The sequence below is a fragment of the Periplaneta americana genome, chromosome 7 (assembly GCF_040183065.1).
Source record: "Periplaneta americana isolate PAMFEO1 chromosome 7, P.americana_PAMFEO1_priV1, whole genome shotgun sequence".
In the NCBI taxonomy this organism is placed as follows: domain Eukaryota; kingdom Metazoa; phylum Arthropoda; class Insecta; order Blattodea; family Blattidae; genus Periplaneta; species Periplaneta americana.
In genome coordinates, this window is record NC_091123.1 from 93,447,688 (window position 1) to 93,469,537 (window position 21,850).

Here is a 21,850-nt window from a genome sequence, read left to right on the forward strand (position 1 = left end):
CAGTCAACAGTAATTTTATTTCACGAGACATTTTTAAATACTCAACGAATAATAAGTAGTCAGAGCTTGTTCTTCTACAGATGTAAATAAAAATTAGAAATAGACAGTGAGAATCAGAAGACTGAATGAACAGTCGTATGCATGGTTGTAATCACTGATATTGATTGATTACTCGATTGATTGTTTATTCATTACATTACAATATGCCAGTATAAGCAGGCATTGTTTCATGTTTCTAAAGTTTATGATTTTATATAGTGACCAGATATGCATTTCACATGCTATAATTATGAAAATCTGAATTCTTGTTGTATTTTTTCTCATTCTGTTAAAAGAAAATCAAGCATTTATAAATATAAATGGATGGAAATGTTAAAATGTTGTATTTTGTAAAATGAGGTTTACACGAGTCAATATTCTTGAATTTAAAGATGAATCATATAATTCTCTTCTGAGCTACAAATATCATATTTGAATTGGTAGAATTACCCCATGAAAAGATGGCATAATTAAGATATGAATAAGCAAGTGGTAATAAATTGAGATTAATATTTGGTAGTTAGTGTATTTCTTAGTTTCAAAATGGAAAAGTTAACGTAACTTAATTCTTAGCAATAAGTTCAAAATATTTATTACAAGTCAATAGATTATCTACGACAATACCAAGAAATTTTGTACTACGTATCACACCACTTTTTGAACTGACAAGCAAATGTTCTGATGGGGGCAGATAAAAAAGTTAAATTTTTTTCTTCCACCATGTTAATAATGTCAAAGGAAGTGCTTATACAAATTTTGGCCACTCGACCGCAATTACGAGAGCCGTAAAAAAATAAGTTCGCCAGGGGCGCTAACAGAAAAAAAAAAACACAGTTTCACTGGACAAATTTATTGGAACAGACACAACAATTGTTGAACTATTTTTCGTCATATTTTGCATCGGAATTGAGACATTTCTCATGACAGAGAGAGGTGCAGACGCAGTCAAACGCTGGCTCCTATCTGAGGCGGCTGACTTCTACGACACAAAAATTGATCCCATGGGATGACAAATGTCTCAATTCTAGTGGAGGGGATATGTTGACAAATAGCGCAACAACTGCTGTATCTGTTTCAATAAATATTTCCATGTAATTGTGTTTTTTTCTATAAACGGCCCCAGGGAAAATCACTTTCTAGAAAGCCTCGTAATTGCGATCGAGTGGCCAAAATTTGTATAAGTACTTCTTTTGACATTATTAACATGGTGGAAGAAAAAAAAATTGACTTTTTTATCTGCCCCCATCAGAACGTTTGCTTGTGAGATATATCTATTTCAACTTTACTTATGAAATCATTAGGCCTATAACACTCTGAACAGATAGTAATAGAGGTGTCGTCAGCATTAAGTAATATTTTACCTTCTTTTATATAATCAGTCAAATGATTTATAAATAATACAAATATAAGAGGTCCAAGCACAGAATCCTGAGACAGTCTCTTAAATTAAACTCATCAGAAAGAGTATTATTAATGTTTACACATATCTCACAATTAGACAAATACGACTTTAGAAATGCTAAAAATTTGCATCTAAAACCTAAGGCTTCTAATTTGATAATAATAATAATAATAATAATAATAATAATAATAATAATAATCATAATAGTAATAATAATAATAACAAATCATTATTAGAAAGAGTATTATTAATGTTTACACATATCTTACAATTAGATAAATACGACTGTAGAAATGCTAAAAATTTGCGTCTAAAACCTAAGGCTTCTAATTTGATAATAATAATAATAATAATAATAATAATAATAATAATAACAAATCATTATCAGAAAGAGTATTATTAATGTTTACACATATCTTACAATTAGATAAATACGACTGTAGAAATGCTAAAAATTTTCGTCTAAAACCTAAGGCTTCTAATTTGATGATAATAATAATAATAATAATAATAATAATAATAATAATAACAACAACAAATCATTATCAGAAAGAGTATTATTAATGTTTACACATATCTTACAATTAGACAAATACGACTGTAGAAATGCTAAAAGTTTGCGTCTAACTAAGGCTTCTAATTTAATAATAATAATGATAATAATAATAATAATAATAATAATAATAATGATAATAATAATAATAACAAATCATTATCAGAAAGAGTATTATTAATGTTTACACATATCTTACAATTAGCCAATATGATTGTAGAAATGCTACAAATTTGCGTCTAAAACCTAACGCTTCTAATTTTATAATAATAATAATAATAATAATAATAATAATAATAATAATAATAATAATAATAATAAATCATCTTGACTTCATGGATTAGGGTATAATCACAGTCACGAAGCTAATATGTAGGAAATATGCATTCATAGATAGTTGCTAACCAGTAGGATCGCTATTATCGCCGCATCACAGACAATGTGAAATAGTACTTGCACAGTCTATTCTTCCTAGTACCCTCATCAACTCAAGCTTCGTGACTATATACTAGACTGTGGTATAATGCCTGTTCCGCCATCACATTGATCAATGTGAAAAATATGAGTAATTGAAGTCTAATTGTATACAAATATAACTAATATCCATTCTATCAAATGCCTTCGATAAATAAAAATAATAAAACTGCTAGGGAAAGGCCCCTATATTGAACCACTTTGCCTTTAACACTAAATTGTGGCAATAATCTCACAACAAAGTCATCAGGAAAATTTGCATTACATTTGCAGACTCTTCGGCTATACATAGCCTCAACACAATTGCTAATTAATGTTGTCATTATTTAAATAAAAAAATAAAACTGAGAAGGTGCGAAATGGTCCAAATTAGGAACATGGTCCTAAAATTGGACCAGCCTTATCTTAAAATGAACCACATCATTTTAAATTCAGAAACATTTTTATTAATATAAAATATAAATATTTTTGTCCTATACTTAAAGAAATTATTTAATTAACAACAAAAGTACAGAAGAAGTTTGTAATTATAATGTCAATTTCCTTGAAAACTGGAGTTTTTAGATAATAATAAAAAAACACTTTCTTTTTAGAACATGAATTACAAATATAGGGCTTTCATTGTTATATAAAAGAGTCCATTATCCACAGTCTTCACAGTAACACACTTTCTGTTTAGCATTAACGTTTGCACATTTTCAGTGAAGCCATATCCTACATTTCATACACTTGATCATATCCATCATTTCCGACAATTCACAAATTTTGCAGTACCAATTCTTGTCTTCATTTCCTGGTTGACCATATTGGAGCTTTCTCTTTAACGGTTTATTTCTTGGTGTCGATGTAGGCCTACCTGCTACTTTCTTGTTTGTTTTCCTACAACTCATTCTTGTGTGAACTGCTTGTGATGATTTCAACTGACGTGGTTTTTTGTTTCCTTGATGTGGTAAGTTCAGGAATAGGAGCTATTTCAGCAAACAGTGTTAGGCCTACGCCTGGTCATGTTTGGAGATTTTTATGGACAGTAAGGATTGGCCGTAGAAATGTCTTCAGAAGTGTAAGGCCTACTAGATTGAAAAGAGGGAAGTGAATTTTGTAAAGATGAGTTTGGAACACTTGTGTTAGGCTCATTCTCATGGTTGACGGCAGTAGGAGTGAAGTCGCTGTTTCTGTCGAGTGGCCAAATTCCAGTTTTCTCAAATCCACTCGTTGCATTTACCACTGTAGCAGCTTTACCATAAGCTTCTCCTATTAAAGCTGACACCTGAACTGAGTTATATTTCGAGATGGGTTACTTCGAAGCCATTTGCCTGCAACCTGATTGTAGTATGATGACAAGGGCTTGAAGAAAGACACGTCACATGGTTGAAGCCTGTGCGTTGTAGTATGTGCCGGCAAAGAAAGCATTACAACACCATGGCCATCAAGTATAAGTAACACTTTGTTATTAGTGCTGGGCTTTACAATGGCGATGACACGTTGTAACCACTTAAGAAATAACTTGCTAGTAATCCATCCACTTTCAGAACGTGTGCATATTGCACCTGGTGGTGTACCGGTGTTCAGTTCATCCTTAAATGTCAGCCATTTGAAAATCAACATGGGAAGAACGTAAGTCCTTGTTACACTCATGCAACACACTTAGGTTGTGTTGGTGCCTCTTTCACCACTTGTCAGGTATATCTATTTGCACGAGTTGGAAGGTCCTAAAACAAAACAATGTTTCCTAAATTGGACCAGTTCAATATAGGGTTCAAACGGTGGTTCAAATTACGGGCAAAACCATTTCAGATTATTTAGTAACTGTAAAACACGGAAACGTGTTGATTGAAAAAGTTTACGCATGAATATTGTTGCTATGTAACTACTTCACAACATGCAATAGATTAAGATTATCACAATCTTACCTGATTTGTCGTACAAGCTTAGCTAGGAGAGTCAAATATTACATCAGAAGCACCATAAACACAAAACACTTATTACAGCTGAAACCATTGCTCCGAACGCAAGGTCAACTGTACCCAGCATTCACTGCGCTACATAGTACTCTTCTACTTAAATTGTGGTGCACTCTGTCGAACAGTTTGGGAAATAACAGAGTGTTTCAATTTAAGACAGGTTCAATATAGGGACCTTTCCCCTACATGTTTGCCTTTATCAAGGTTTTAATAAGTCTAATATTATTAAAATCACACAGATCAGTTTCCGTAGATTTACCAGAGAGAAAACCATGTTGATCAGGAGTACTTCAATTAAATTTAACAGAAAATTTAACATTCTATTATATGTTAAACGGTCAAATATTTTGTAAATTGTACTTAACAATGATATAAGCCTGTAATTATTTACGTTAGTAGAATTATAGAATCACATTTTTTATGAGCTTGTTTAACGAGAGCAACTCTAACAAACATTGGTACACTTCACTATTAACACAACGATTAAATATGAAGGCTAGAGGAAATGCAATTATGTCACTAATCACTCCCAATAATTTTAAAGATATATTGTCAGTACCAACGATTTTAACAATTTTAGTGACTGAATAGATAGTTTTAAAACATATTTAGATTATTTAGAGAGACAAATGGTTCGCTACTTATGGAGCAAGATGCTATGAGGACCTATATCGAAAGCTTCATTCAAATAAAAATTTGATGACACAGTTCGCCACTTATTTCAATTATTGGTACAATTTGGTTTAAACAAAATATCAAGTTCCTTATGGGCAGAGAATCGATGCTCTGATGAATTTAATATATTTTCATATAAAATTAGTTAAACTTCTGGATAAATGTATGCAACATCTTTTCAAATTTTATGGAGATATTATTTATTTTATTGTTTTATACATGTGACCTCGGGTTTGCCTTTAGACAAATAATACTGAAGCAATAATTTCATAGAGTGGGTTCTCATTAGATCAAAGTAATAAAAAAGCTTAATTATTGAAAAGAAAATGTAAATAAATCATTTTCTTAATAATTAATTATACAAATGGTTTCTCATTTACCACCACATAATAGCTGATCATATCTATGTATCCAGTGATTTCTCAAATATATATTTTCCTCGCCATTGTAAGAAAAAATTTGTTAAGGTGACCCCGCATCGAATAGGAGACATGTAACTAAAATATGACATAATAATAATAATAATAATAATAATAATAATAATAATAATAATAATAATAATATATTTATTTATTTATTTATTTAGAATATTAACGAGCAAAACAACAGCACAAAGCCAATTACAGTTTAGCACAAGATACAAAAAAAAAAACAAAACAAAAACAAAACAGAACAAATGATGATGAGAATGAATGACAGAAAATGGCAGTGAGATGAAATACAATCTATATAATAGTCAACATTAATCATTGACCAAATGTAACAAAATAAATAGCAATATCTAACAAATAATAAAAGATATTAAATAACATGTAAGGATATATCATGCATAAGTAAAATCAAATCAGATCTTGCAAATTAGCACTTTTAATACACCTGGCTACTGGAGAAAGGGATTTAAATAATGTAGTGAAGAAAATTCTTTTACCATGAAAACCTTTTACGGGAATTCTAAGATAGGTGTTACGTATAAAAGAATCACAATCAATGACACCATTAAAAGCATTAGAGAGAGACGGAGGCGGTAGCTGCGGCCACAACGGAAACAACAGGGATCACCAATATTATGTCATGTAAGTCTTTAGTGGTGCTGCAGGTAAATTGTAGAAGTATTTATAATAAATCAATTGAATTCTGGAACCTAGTAGATTCGCATAATCCTGACGTCATAATAGGAACGGAATCATGGCTTTCCAGCGAAGTAGCAGACTCAGAAGTATTTAGAAACGATTATGTAACATACAGACGCGACCGTGTAGGAACAGGGGGAGAGGTTTTTATATTTGTAAAAGAGTGTTTGCAGAGCGCTGAAAATTTTAAGGACTCGGAGTTCGAAATGTTGGGTGTAGACATAGCGGATGATTATTCGCGAAACATATTACACATCATCGGTTTATACAGAGCTCAGAAAGAAGGCTTGAACGTACTTTATAAAATAAGAGATATGTTGGAAAATAGAAAAATCCGCGGGCAGTATGTTATCGTTGCTAGGGACCTAAACTTGCCCCAGGTAAACTGGCAGGGTACAATAGAGGGAGGGATGAGCCAAGCCCAGTCTTTAGTAAACTCACTCATCTGGAAACATAACTTAATTCAAGTAACAGACATGGCGACAAGGGGAGGTTCGTGTAGACATATTTCTTTTAAGACCCTCAGAAATAGCCGCAGGTATTGAAGTGATTCGACCACGACGCGGTAATTCTTGAAATATTATGGAATGCTAACAAGTACAAGCAAAGCGGAAAAAAGAACAAAAATATCTTGCAATATAACAAAGCTGACAGAGAAGGCTTCCAAAATTATCTTAGAGAAAAGTACTCATTATGGGTAGTAAAGGGCAGTAGTGTAGAAGAATGCTAGGCGGAGTTCGAGCAGATTATATTAACAGGAATACAGAAATTTTACCGGTTAAACGCTTATCAAACAATCCCGATCCGGAATATTATAATAAATACTACGGAAACTGAAAAGAAAACTAAGGAAATCCTATAGACAGCGCAAGGAAAGCCTTGCAAAACAAACAAAATTCACACAACTATCGAAAGAACTGCTTTATGCGAAGAAGATAGCGCAGGAAAATTATCTAAATAAACTTTTCAAAGGTGAACAAAACGGGTGGGGGGAAGTTTATAAATATGTGAAGAGAGGACGCAAGGAAAACTATTCGAGCCTCCCCCTAAAAAAATGACCGCAATCAATTTATCGTACAGGACAGCGAAAAAGCAGAAAAATTAAATTCCTATTATGCCACTGTTTTAGGGATGAGGACAATAGTACCACACTTAGCTTCTGTGGAAAATACGGGTCAGTTTTCTATCAAGCCAAGGGACATAAGGAGAAGGATCTCTAAATTGAAAACTCATAAATCAATAGGACCTGATGGTATCGCCGGAGACGTACTAAAATTGGGAGGGGAAGCCATGATTCCCTATCTAGTGCGTATATTTGAAATATCAATTAACAATGGTACTGTCTCGCGAGATTGGAAAGATGCAATAGTGGTGCCAATTTATAAGTCAGGGTCTCGTTCAGATACAAAAAATTACAGACCGGTCAGCCTTACCTCTGTGGTTTGCAAACAGATGGAACACTTGATTTCAGCTTATCTAAGGCAGCATTGGGATGACTCAAATTGGTTACATAACTGTCAGCATGGATTTCGGGGGGAGGGCATTCATGTGAGAGTCAATTAGTACCGGTATGTCAGGATTTAGAAGACGGAATAGATTCCAATAGCCAAGTAGATGCAGTGATTATTGACTTTTCACGCGCATTCGATGTAGTCCCACACGATATATTGTTGGTTAAACTACAATTAACGGGGATTGACTTCAGAGTGCTCCAGTGGATCAAGGAATTTTTAACTTGTCGCTCTCAGAGAGTACGGGTAGTGGAGGAATTATCGAACCCAATTGAAATTACTTCCGGGGTCCCGCAGGGGAGTGTCTTGGGGCCTCTTCTATTCTTGGCTTTTGTAAATGATCTGCCAGTTAATATCTTGTCTAGGGTTCGCTTATTCGCGGATGATTGTATGGTATACAAGGAAATAAAAAGTCATGAAGATACTACTCTTCTCCAGAATGACCTCAATAGAATAAACGATTGGGCAATAGTCAACAAAATGAAAATAAATTCTCTAAAGAGCAAAGCCATCAGCTTTACAAGGAAAAGAAATAAAATAGTCGCATCGTATACGTTGGGGGGTGAAACCATTCCGGAAGTTAACAAATGTAAATACCTCGGAATAACATTTAGCAGCGATCTCGGCTGGGGGGAACACGTTACAGACACAGCGGGAAAAGCATGGAGAGCGTTACACTTTGTGATGAGGGTACTAAGAAAAGGTTCTGATAAATCCAAAGAGATTGCATATAAATCACTAGTACGTCCAGTAAAGGAATATGGTGCTGTGTGTTGGGATCCTTACAGATTAGAACATATTAAGACACTGGAAAAATGTTCAAAAACGGGCTCTTAAGTGTTGTCGGAAAAATTCACCATTAAAATGGGACACACTCACGGACAGGAGAACGCGAATTCGATTATGCGCACTGTTCAAAAGATACAGAGGTGAGCCTGCCTGGAGAGAAATAAAAAATAGGTTGCAGCCGCCAAATTACTCTCCAAGGAACGACCACTCTTATAAATTGAGGGAAAGAAGGCAGAGGACGGACACTGGAAAGTTTTCTTTTCTCAATCGTACTATCAGGGACTGGAATGCTTTACCTGCAGACTTACTAAAGGCTTTACCAACAACCAAAAATGTATTTAAAAATAGGCTTAAGGACCTTACTAATAGACGGTAATTATACACAGTATTTAAAGGGTGTAAATGATATGTTGTTATTGAAGTGTTGTATCAGTGAAGAATTATGTTGTGTCAGTGAAGTGTGTTGTATCAGTGAAGAAATATGTCGTGTCAGTGAAGTGTGTTGTGTAAGTGAAACGTGTTCCTGTCAGTGAAGCTTTATAGTTTATAGTGGCAGTCATAGTATTTGAACAGTGAAATGTTTTTGAAGTGTTAGTGAAATTAGGATAGAATCAGTGAAATGTGTCGTAGTTCCATTGCAGTGAGTGAGTTGACAGCGAAATGAGTATAATTTGAAAGGTACTTGTGCAGATATGAACATATCATACTCGTGGGTTTTAGTTCGATCTTAGTTTTAAGATACAAATTAGATTTATTTCAAATGTTATTTTAAGTGATCGTTTCATTTAATTTAGTATATTCCCTGTTGTTGTTGTTGTTATTATTATTATTATTATTATTATTAGTATTATTAATGATTGTTAGTATTAATTACTAGTATTATTATTAAATGTATTTTAATTAATAAGTTTATTATTGTCATTATTGAGTGTAATTATTTACCACTGCCACCGGGTATATACCCACTGCAGTGTGAATAAATCCATACATACATACACTACTAAAGAAAGTGTAATAAATATCCTAACGTCTCGAATACAGACTGGTACAGTTAAAATATTTAGTAGATAGTTCATATTTTTAAGAAGAGTAGTTGGGTACAAATCTGAACGCACAAAGAGAAATTAATTTTCTTTGGATATTTTCTAGTTGCCAATTGTAGATAAATATTCCCGCATTGTAGAATTCAATTCTTTATTCCACTCGATTGATTGTAAAATAACACTCGGTTTAGCTGGAAACTGCTGCTGCTGCTGGTGATGATGATGATGATGATGATGATGATGATGATAATAATAATAATAATAATAATAATAATAATAATAATAATAATAATAATAATAATGCTTAAGCTACATAATCATTTTCTCTGACACTTCTTTAACTGTCCCAATAATGGTGCCACCTATTGATAACTAGGGGAACTGTTTCAAAATTTGTCAATTTTTTATATATTTGGTTCTGACATCCCGTGGTTGGAAAGTTCGCTTACACGATCATATAATCATAGGTCGGATATCTTTGGACGTCAATGTACATTAAAACTGGATCTCAAATAACAAATTTAGTCATAATGGCAATATTATGTGTATGTTTCAACTTAATACGAATGAAATATACAACTGAGTTATGTACAAGGAGTGCTGACGTGTTTTTATCGGTAAGGAGGCGCTGGAGAGGGGAAGCAGCGCCTAAAGCCTGAGGGCACGGTCAAGAACTCCAAGGAGGTGAAGACGGATGCAGCTCTACCTGCGTACTGTAACCCACCCAATCCCTGCCCCGTGGGGTACTCGGCGGACGACGGCTGTCTGGAACAATTCGAAAACACGGCCGGCTTCAGTCGAGAGTTCCAGGCAGCGCAAGACTGCATGTGCGATTCAGAACACATGTTCGACTGCCCGTCCTCCTCCGGGAGGGAGATGCAGTCGTCTGCGGGAGGCAACGATCTCACAGACTCGGATTTGGACCGAATCATGGAACAGATTCAGGTAGGACCTAGCTTCTACAGGTTTATATAAAATTCCTTTATCATTCTGATGGGTAGTGGTTACACTGTTGGATAAAGTCCTACCGAAGACTGTTGACTTTTACCTGCTGCCAAAATGCTTAGCATGATTTAGTTCGGGGTATGAATAAAATGTGTTTCGAACCCAACATTGTGTTTTTTCACTAAAATTACCTACACACAATTCGTTGTGGTAAGAGGTTTATCATATTTTTAATCAAATCTTTTTCAGGTTGAAGATCAGCACAGGAGCTTGGTAGCAAAGAAATTTCATGTTAAAAAGGTATGGAGATCTTGATAAGTATGTGACAATACAGTCATTTTCATATCCCCATAGAGAGGTGAAATGTGTCTCTCTCAATTATGTGTAAGATAGAAACAACACATACTTGTCAGTGACAGAGTCATTAACCTACTGGTATTCTCCGCGATTTCAAATCCGGACAAAGACGAAGGATTTCTGAAGTACAATGAAATAAACTATGTGCCGTGCATTAATTGCATATAAAATAACTCTGTTAAAGGGAGAAAGAATTCAGTAACAAATTAGGTGTAGTATTATCTCCGGAAAAATTGCCTTTTCTTTATGCAGACGAGATTTTCTCTAATTGCTTGCAATACATTATGAAGAAGAATTAACGTGGAATAAAATGTAATTTCTGAATTAAGAATTAGATCCAATTAATTTTAACATCCAAATTTTGTCTTTGAATGAACGGAAAATGAATTTTCAAAGACTTTATTTAATGTATGTTATTCGGAACATAACGGTATGATAATCTTCCATCGTCCATATTATTTATTCCAAAAATATCACTATCTCCCTATAATGATCATTGGCCAATATGTTTTTCACTAAGTATTCGTAAGTTTCAACTAACAAGTAAACCTTCAGGTGGGGTAAGAAAACAAAGACTTACCTTTATTACCATTCGATTAAGCATTAAAAGCAATGCACAATACGTAAATTTTACAACTCGAACGCAATGAACACCAGAGATCGCGACCAATTAAAATCAAGTTGACATGGGCTACTTAGATTGCAAACAACTATACCACGCAGCAATGCTAGACGCGAGAGCGAAGACAGTACTGCTATAGTCGCGCTGTCAGCTAGTTTGTACCTTGCAGTTTATTGTGTAATGTTATGTGCAGTGAGCTGAAGAAGATGAACCCAGTGAATATAATGATTAAAATTCTGGATAAACTAAATGAAGGGGGTTATAAGGAGACAGTGAAATGTCGCGGAAGGAACTTGATATTGTTGTATAAGAGTTATGAATCGGAAGCAGTTGAAGAAAGTCATACTCTGGACAATGGTAAAAATGAACCATGAAATGATGACAATGTCATGCCTCATGTACGAGAATGGGAGACTGAAAAAACAAATACTACGTCAGAAGAGGAATTAAGTACTTCACAAAGTTTCGGTTCTCAATACGCTCCGTCCCCTCCCAAAACTTCCCGAATAATTGACTTTCAAGAAAAATGTAAAGTAGCAGAGTATTGGATTCTGTCAGGTATACCGACAAACATAAAGAAAAAGTTTAACCTTAGGTCATGGAGCAGTATGAAGCATAAATTCACTTGGTTAACACACGAAAGTCAACTGTCAAAAGATTGCAACTCATAAATCGTATTTGGTGGTATGATTTTGGACAGTTTGGACATGTACAATGTTTAAGTGTTCAAGTGTTTAATACAGACGAATGTGGGTTCCATAAGGAAATGCCTTTCGGCAGAACATTAGAGCGTCAAGGAACCAGTAAAGTGTATGGTGTCGTGCAATCCAAGGGGGCAACTAACTACACATTCCTACACTATAACGCCGGTGGTTTCTAAAGCTGGAAAACTGATGCCAAAGTTACTACTTATTCTCCAAGAACCGAAAGATATAAGTCAAAGAGTTGCGGAACGCATTTTCCAAAGTGACAACATTGTAGTAAAATGGACTTCGTCGGGAATAATGACCAAAAAATATGGATACAATTCTTACGAGAAATATTCCTTCCTAATCCTGCAACTTGCATTCTTCTGCTGTTGGACTCGTATGGTGTCCACTGCGACGAAAATACAATTAAGCAGCTGTTAGAAGAAGGGGACTATGGTCTTGAAAAACTAGTAGTTAAAATCATACCGCCAAATACGACTTATGAGTTGCAATCTTTGGACAGGTACTTTTTTCGAATGTGTAAGCATATGATTTGACACAGTTCTCATAATGTAGATTTTGATGATTCATCTGATACATTACAACAACGCAACAATAGATTGAAACTACAGTCACTTGCTTAACAGAAGTTTCCTTCTCCACGATTCCAACAGGCGCATGGGTATGGTTGGGTGTTAGCTGGATTGGGATCCAGAAGTGGACAACGTTTTAAAAACACTACAGAGTACTGTAACCGAAATGTACAAGGAATATGTACGATTTGTGCAAAATCAGCCTGTATAAAGTGCGGGTGGTGTACTGAAAATTTGTGTTTCCAACATTTTGCATTAGCTATCACTGTTGTGCGACATATGTTTCCGGATAAAAACAAATCAGATTCTGGAATACGATGCGTTAAGTAACATGATGACCACATCATCGTTTTCCTTCTTATGCATTAATCGCTAGTTGAAGGTGTGTTTTCTTGCTGTTTGAAGCCTCGTGCTCTGCGTTGTGTATCGCACTTAATAATTGCAGTCGAGTTACGAAATTTTAGGATTATTCATATTTTATTATGCTGATTCCAAAAATATAAGTTTCATTTTCATTGTTTTTTACCTCTGGTGAAGGTTTACTTGTAAGATATTACAGAGCTGTTAGTGGCGTTCGACACCGTCAGAGGGCGGCTCCTTACTGTGAGAATTCAGGCATAATAATAGCTGAGTGAAATAGACGCCGAGAGACAGAGAGCCACGCTAGTAAGTTTGGTTTAGAATTTGTCAGCAAATTGACGTGTTACTCAGTTCCTTGTTAATTTTCATTGTTTTTCACCTCTGGTGAAGGTTTACTTGTAAGATATTACAGAGCTGTTAGTGGCGTTCGACACCGTCAGAGGGCGGCTCCTTACTGTGAGAATTCAGGCATAATAATAGCTGAGTGAAATAGACGCCGAGAGACAGAGAGCCACGCTAGTAAGTTTGGTTTAGAATTTGTCAGCAAATTGACGTGTTACTCAGTTCCTTGTTAACTTGTTAATGAGTTGAGGCGTTACTAAGTTCCGTGTTAATTTGTTAGTTACTTGAGGTGTTACTCAGTTCCTTGTTAATTTGTTACTAAGTTGATGTGTTACTCAGTTCCTTGTTAATGTTAGTGAGTTGACGTGTTACTCAGTTCCTTGTTAATTTGTTAGTAAGTTGATGTGTTACTCAGTTCCTTGTTAATTTGTTAGTGAGTTGGCACGTTACACAGTTCCTTGTTAATTCGTGAGTTGGCGCTTTACTCAGTTCCGTGTTAATTTGTTAGTGAGTTGACGTGTTACACAGTTCCTTGTTAATTCGTGAGCTGGCGCTTTACTCAGTTCCGTGTTAATTTGTTAGTGAGTTGACGTCTTGCTCAGTTCCTTGTTAATTTGTTAGTAAGTTGACGTGTTACTCAGTTCCGTGTTATTTTGTTAGTGAGTTGGCGCATTACTGTGTTTAAATTCTTATCATGGTGCATAAGTTACATTGTTCACTGTAAGCTATGCCACGATATATACATAGCCTAGGACAAAGAGTTTTATATGCGATACGTCTGTAAACACAGCTCTTGAATAAATGTAATAAGGCAATTCGCAAAAGAATATCCTTACAGCTCTATTGCTGTTAGGGAAATTGTTTCCCAGTTTGTTAAAAAGTTATGATACATGATAAGAAGCTGTTACCAGTTGTAGTGTTCTTACGGGAGAAAAATTGGATGAAATAGCTAAACAACTAGAACATATACCTCCCCTCCCCCCAGAAAATCTCCCCGTCTGCTTATTTAAAAACAAAGCATTTCAGAATTTTTGTCAATCTGTTTAAATTGAAGCTGCATAAAGATATAGTATTCCACTGATTGCTACCTCTCGACCTAGCGAGAAAGTCTTATTTCGCAAATGGAAACGACAGTATTAATGGTAGAAGAGTGAATCCTGAATTAATAGGTATTTTGGAATGAAACTACGTTTGAATTACATGGTCACACCATTTAAGGAAATAGTCGGTACTGGATTGCAGAAAACCACCGGCTTCGCATCAAATACCACTATTTGTTGAAAAGATTGGTGTGCGTGTGCTTGTGTATGTGTGTGTGTAGTTTAAATGCACACAGAGTAAAAGAGTATATTTTCTATGAAGGCAGAAGTATTAAGACCATTCTTCAAACAACTAATATACATTGAATGCCATCAGCCATTTGTTAATCATGATTCTGCTACTGCTCGTACAGCTTAGAGGAAGTGTTAAGAATTTTTTTTATAGAGACATCATTTTGAACAATCCTTATAACACAGATCAGTGCTTGTTATTAACATTTACAAATTTACATTATCATTTTAATTATCAATTTATTCTTTTAGTAACAAAAGGGTTATATTGCGCTCTAATATTAGCGGAGACGTTGGCTCCATTTTTCATGTTACAACATAAGGTCTAACGCAGGCACGAAACGGAGTCTGATGGACCGGAACGCTACTAATCGCTTTACATTACACATATATATGTCTCTATTCTTCCTCTCTAGTGAGTATCCGTGTTTACGAACTGAGACGTAATGTTCAAGACAACTTTTAGTTAATTAACATTGGATTAAATTTTATTTTTTATTAAAAATGAAATCGAAATTCAGACACAATATAAAACAATATGAAACTACCACCTTACTGTTTAATTTTATACTGCGTATTGGATTTTGTAATAATAGTGTTTTATTAATTCTGACAAAGGTTAGGCAGTAAGGCCTCCTCTTCCACTAAACCAGATGTTGTGATGCTGTAAAAGACTGCAATTTAATATCTTGCCTTCGGCATGATGATTGTTCTTATTCGATTTTATGTGACGAATTAGATTTAAATGCAAAACTCAAAATTAAATTCACTCGAATATTACCTACGAGTAAATAATACATATTTATTATTTTGTAAAAACTTCTCTCAGTAGAGGGCTGCCACATGGACAGAGTGGTATACATACTGTAAATGTAAAATTTATAATAACATGACAAATATCTAAATGTATAACAATTGCCCTAATATTTAAGAAAATACCTATAAAAACTATCAGAAATTAAAAAAAATATGATTTTGTTTTATACTATGTAAATCAATATTACAATTTATAACTACTGTGAAAGAAATGGTTTCCTAATATGGAAATAATTTCCTTAAGTCCAGCAATTGTATTATCAAGGAGATATAACTTCTGCAATTCTTGCGACATAGGCCTACTTAGATACATACATACATACATACATACGGTACATACATACGATACATACATACATACATACATTCATTCATTCATACATACATACATACATACATACAAACATACATACATACATACATACATACATACATACATACATACATACGTACATACGTACATACATACATACATACATACATACATACATACATACATACATACATACATACATACATACATACATACATACATACACACATAAGAAACACTCTACATAACGTTGTATGTATATACTGTGTGTGCGTGCGTGCGTGTGTAGAACAACATACAGTAGTCTTGAGTTCTGTATAATTTTCTTGTTTAAAGCGACATTTTTTATAAAAAAAATAAATATTAAATTAATTAAATTCAATATGTTTCAGACCGTGAGTTACCATTAATATTTTTTGGATATATTCCAAATAGTAACATTAGGAGTAAGTTATCGCAGGTTGAATGGAGAAATTATTTGCACGTACCGTTTTCAAAGTAGGAGTGAATATTTTATTCCGACGTATCTCATTGGAAGTCCTCATCTGGAAACTCTACATAGATTGTACGTGAATCTACATGACATGTATTTATTTTGTGAGAACAATAGGTTTGATTTACTTCAATTTGAACCTTCTCACCACTCGCATGGCGAATGTAAGGGACAGCATTTAAAACTAAAAAAAAAAACGGCATTTTGATTGTGTGTTTCAACAGAAAGAATTTAATTTTTGTGAATAACTTACTTGACCCATTGATGCATGACGCATGAGCTCATAGTGATTATAAGTTACTTGGAGTTTCTAGAATGAGAAAGTATTTAACCATTTGCATGATTTCATCATGTTGAAATGGAATGCTCTCTGTGACTTCTGTTTTAAGTCTACTTAATTAGTATTGTAACTGTAAATATGATACTTCATTTGAGTGTGCTAAATACATTGTAGTAAAGAAATAAGTTACTATTTTACGGATACAATGTAAATACTCTCAAAATATAGAAAATAGTTTCATCTAGTACTGTTAAAGAGAACTTCAACTAAACAAACATTTTAAATGTGGGTTTTGTATTGCAGGATAGCAACCCTTTCCTGAGGGGAGAGAAACTTCCCGTTGCAGCTAAGAAAGGCATCGACGTTGTCTATTAATTACAAAGATTTTGTAATATTTTGAGTACTGTATAATTTTATTGTCATAAAGTTATAGCACAATCGGTTAACACTTATAAACAGAGTTCGACAATATAAAGCCAAAAAAAAAAAATATATATATATACGTTTAATAACATATCAATATCTACTTGGTTATAAGGTTAAAAACAATAAACAATAACAATATTGCGATGAAAGAAGTTGGAATTTTATTAGTAGACTGTAAATTATTGTCCAAGTTCCTTTGAGAGATACTGTTTTGGATAACATCCAGTATGTGTAGCTAATTACTGTTTTAAATACTTTACATTTCAGCACACTAGGCACTAATCTTAGGCCAGTAACATTTGCACCTATAAATAATTCATCATTGTTGTTGAAATTTATAGATAATTACATTTAATTTATATTGATATAAATCTTTTTATCTACGGTTGAATGTCTGAGACAATAGACTTTCTAGCCAGATTCAAATCACGACGAATACAAGTTAAAATTTTGATGCCAAGGGGTATTGCTGTGTTGAGATAAATTTTCCGGCAATGTCTTCATTCCCTTGCTACTATTCTACAAAATCTCTATCTTAACGTCGTCATCGTCTATGGGTCAGTCTTGTCAGCAACATAGCCTAATATGATTTCCGATACATGCTAAGAGGTCGTCCACGGAGGTCATGTGATTAACATACTGACCACTGCATCCGAGGATCGCGAGTTCAAACCCAGTCGAAAACGATTAAATTCTTAGCATGTCTTCTTGCATAAGGAAAGTAAAGCTGTGAGCCCCACGTCTTAGATTTACGGCACATTAAATCCATATAATAGTAAGATATTCCTTTTGAAACTGCAAAATGTATCAAAACATTTAGCTATTGATTAACACGATTACTGTAACTGTAAAATGAAAGTCTGAATATGTCAGCAATGAAAATGTGACCGGTAGTTACGTTTGCAACGTTTAGACGTGGAGCATTAACGTCATAAATGTATTAAAAATGGATTCGAAACCCAGGAATAATATGGATATTTCTTTGTCGTCAATGTGGTAAACCAGCTCTGTTATAGATGAAGCCTCAGTATCGTGTCGGCCTCGCGATGTCTCCATCCAAAATATGACGAGTGTCGAAAAGTTCAGAAAGGCCTATAGATGTTTTTCGAGCGCTATAATAGACGCTATATAAAAGGAGATGAAGATAGAAACAGAAAAGGAAATAAGGCGATGAAATGAATACAACGTAGAAATAAACCAGTGAAAGAAGACGGGAGAGAGGGGAGACGAAAGAAAGGATATAAAAAAGAGATGGGATGAAAAAAACACAATGAAAAGAAAGAAAAGGAAAAGAAGAAGCAAAGAGTGTCGGAGACTAACTACTGTGAAGACAGTTGTAATCAGTCTGACAGAAGTATATTGTCAACTCATTTCCTTCCTGAATTTTTAATCCATTTAAATAATATAAGTCTATTAATTCGCCTGAATTTATTAAATATTGTGTTTATACGTTTATCGTTCTGAATAAGGTAGGAAATTATATATAATTTTTTATTTTATCCTGGTGGAGTTAAGGCCATGAGGCCTTCTCTTCCACACTACCAGAAGCGAAATAATATGTAACGACACAATAGTAAAAGTAGTAATATTAAATGATGGTAGATTATTGATCAGTATACTTCATACTTTTCTAATTATTACCAGCGACAAATATAAGCGTCTTGCAACGTTTCTTAAATCCGTAGTACCTTCATCTTGAGGAGAAAAAAAAATGAGCTGATAGAGAAAAGTATCCACCTTGTTTGACCTTTATAAGTGACTAAGTTCATTTGACTCATTTTGAAGCTCTGAAAGACTGTTTCGAGATTTCCACGGAAATATTCGTTTTTGGTATTTCTAATAACGAAAAAGCTGTCTTCAACAAACAGCAACAACGACCTGTGATAAACTGTTGGACATATTTTGTTATTTTCAAAGAATCATTTCAAACGAGAATGATGCATACGAAATATATTGACCTTAATATCAGAGTCTCCATTTTAAAAATAAAAGTTATTAAAATGCAATTTAATAAAAGCAATGCATCATTTTCTTCTTTATTTCGTGAAATTAAATGATAAGGAAATGAAACACGCAGGATGACTACAAAAACAGCTTTTATTAGAAATATTATACACAATGGAAACTTCTTCTAAATATATATTTAGAGAATGAAAATATCTATATGGATGTCGGCCTGAGTAGCGTAGTTAGTATAGCGCTGGCCTTCTATGCTCGAGGTTGCAGGTTCGATCCCGGCCCAGTTCTATGGAATTAATGTGTGTTTAAATGCGACATGCTCATGTCAGTAGATTTACTGGCATGTCAATGAACTCCTGCGGGACAAAATTCTGGCACACCGGCGACGCTGATATAACCTTTGCAGTTGCGAGCGTCGTTAAATAAACCATACTTTTTTTTCTATATGGATTGCTTTGAAAAATAAACGTAATCTTAACCATTGAAAATACAGATTTTATTCTCTTCCATAATTTTATATCTAAGGAATTTTATCTCAAATTATAAACGTCGTTAGATAAAACTCTCAGGGTATAAAGTTGTATACACGAACTAACTAGCCGCTATGGAAATAAAAGGAGACAATTATTATTTAGACTACTTAGACAAAAATAGATTAGAAATTTAAGGAATCGGGGGAGAGAGAAAAAATTGAAGTGTGAAAATATACATTTAGAATTCGTTCCTCGTCACAAATAATTCAAAGTCAACGATTCATAATGAAATGAGGAACACTAAGTTTTACGGTCGGTTGTAAACGTCAGCTGTTTATTCGAGAGGAATTATACAAAAAATAATTTTCTCTGCCATGACCTTCTATGTTAGTAAGTAGTACACGGTTCCATTTATGTAAGATTAGTGCCTTTCTGTCAATATTATTTTTAATGACAATCTTTGAATTTAATTCCAAATAGTCTGGCACAAGACAAAGTATACTAATCAATTAAGTATAGTATAAAGTACCTTATTTAATTCTACAAATGAGACTGCAATCAGATGCTAAACTAGAGAAAACAAACTTAAGAAATGATTAAGATATAGACGGAACACATTCCTAAAATACAAATGAACTAACGCGTCAATTAAGTTACAGTTTAGTATAGATGATTCCTTAAGATGGCGAGTGACACCTTCAAGGAAGCTAACACCAACTGTTCAATCAATTCTTTGGAAGTTCCTGTAGCCTTCAGGAAGCGCTGAGTAGCGAGTGGGATTGTCTGGCGTTCACTGGCAATTACTAATCGATAGTGATCGATAATTTGTTGGTGTAAGTGTGGCTTCTTTACTTATTACGTCTATGAATAGATGGCGAATATAATAGTCACTGTTGCCAATCATAGTTAAATATATCCTTGTTATAGAATTCAATTTTTCATCACATTCTACTGATTGGCTGGAAACCGCTGATATTGTCTATTAGAAGAATACATATGCTTAATCTACATAATCATTTTCCCTGACTCATTTTTAACGATTTCCAATAATGATGCCACCTATTGAGAACTAGTGGAACTCTTTCAAAGTTTGTCAAGTTTTTATATCTTTGGTTCTGACTTATCCCATGGTTAGAAAGTTTACTCACACAATCATAAAATCGTAGTTCGGATAACTTTGAACGTCAGTGTACAATGGCATTCAAAGGTCTTTAAGCGTACCAATCGATGGCGATCGATAATTTGTTGGTGTGAGTGTAGCTTCTTTAGTTATTACTTCAATATTACCAATAGTAATAAATATACTCTCATTATACAATTCAATATTTCATCCCCCTCTGCTGATTGTAAAACAACACTGTGTTTAGCTGATAGGCCTATTGTCAAATATGAGAATAATTTAGGCTTAATCTATAACATCATTTTCCCTGACACATTTTTAATCGCCCCAATAATGGTATCACCTATTGAGAACTAGCGGACCTATTTCAAAGTTTGTCAAATTATTATATCTTTGGTTCTGACTTTTCCTGTGGGTAGAAAGTTGCTTACACAATCATAAAATTGGAAGTCAGATATCTTTGAACATCAATGTACAATGACGTTCAAAGATATCTGACCGATTCTCACGCGAACCGTCGAGGTGTTCGGGTGTATGTGCCTTGCGTATTGATACAGTATTGATTTTTCGAGTGATTTAACTGTGATTATTTCAACCTGAAGAGTCAATATTAGCGTTAATTGTTGTTTATTGTGTTATAGTGTTGTTTAATTACTTAAAATAATGGTTTAATTAGTTTTCAAATTAACGTTATTATTCATTGGTGCGAGTGCGTGAAAAACTTTCTTCAAGCATGGACACAGTTCAAATTAGTGGTTGTTCCGGAAATTAATCCGGTTCTTCTGGTTTAGATCCTAGCACATTTGAACATGATTTTCATACTACGGTTGATCAAATGGAATCTGTGAGTAGCGATACAAATATTAATAATTGTGGAAATGACACAGGTTCTGTAAACATTTCCTTGGTGCCTAGTTACAAACAAAAGAAGATAAAAAAAAAAAACAATTTTATGCAGCTACCTAAAAAATCACTGAAAACTCTTTCTGCTAAGCATGTTAAGTTCACTCCTCTTGGAAGTAAAAATGTTACTACTTTAAATATTGCGAACAAGAATGCTTCTCCAGTACCTAATCTGAATGCAACCCCTTCTAATATACAAATTAATAAGCGGCCGTGGACAAGCTCAAATACAGAAATAGTACAGAATATGA

General features: G+C 34.0%; 1 protein-coding gene across 4 annotated transcripts in view; it reads left to right on the forward strand.

The window, feature by feature from the left end:
• The window catches only part of 7B2 (Secretogranin_V domain-containing protein 7B2), a 254,094-nt gene extending 236,798 nt beyond the window's left edge, over positions 1-17,296 (forward strand). For 3 of the 4 annotated variants that reach the window (XM_069831080.1, XM_069831081.1, XM_069831077.1), the window contains 3 exons: positions 10,200-10,522; positions 10,772-10,822; positions 17,022-17,296. In XM_069831080.1, the coding sequence (XP_069687181.1) occupies positions 10,200-10,522; positions 10,772-10,822; positions 17,022-17,093 (446 nt within the window). In that variant the 3' untranslated portion in view covers positions 17,094-17,296. The remainder of the gene's footprint in view (positions 1-10,199; positions 10,523-10,771; positions 10,823-17,021) is intronic. The other variant, XM_069831079.1, reaches the window with a different exon arrangement.
• Positions 17,297-21,850: the final 4,554 nt, after the last annotated feature.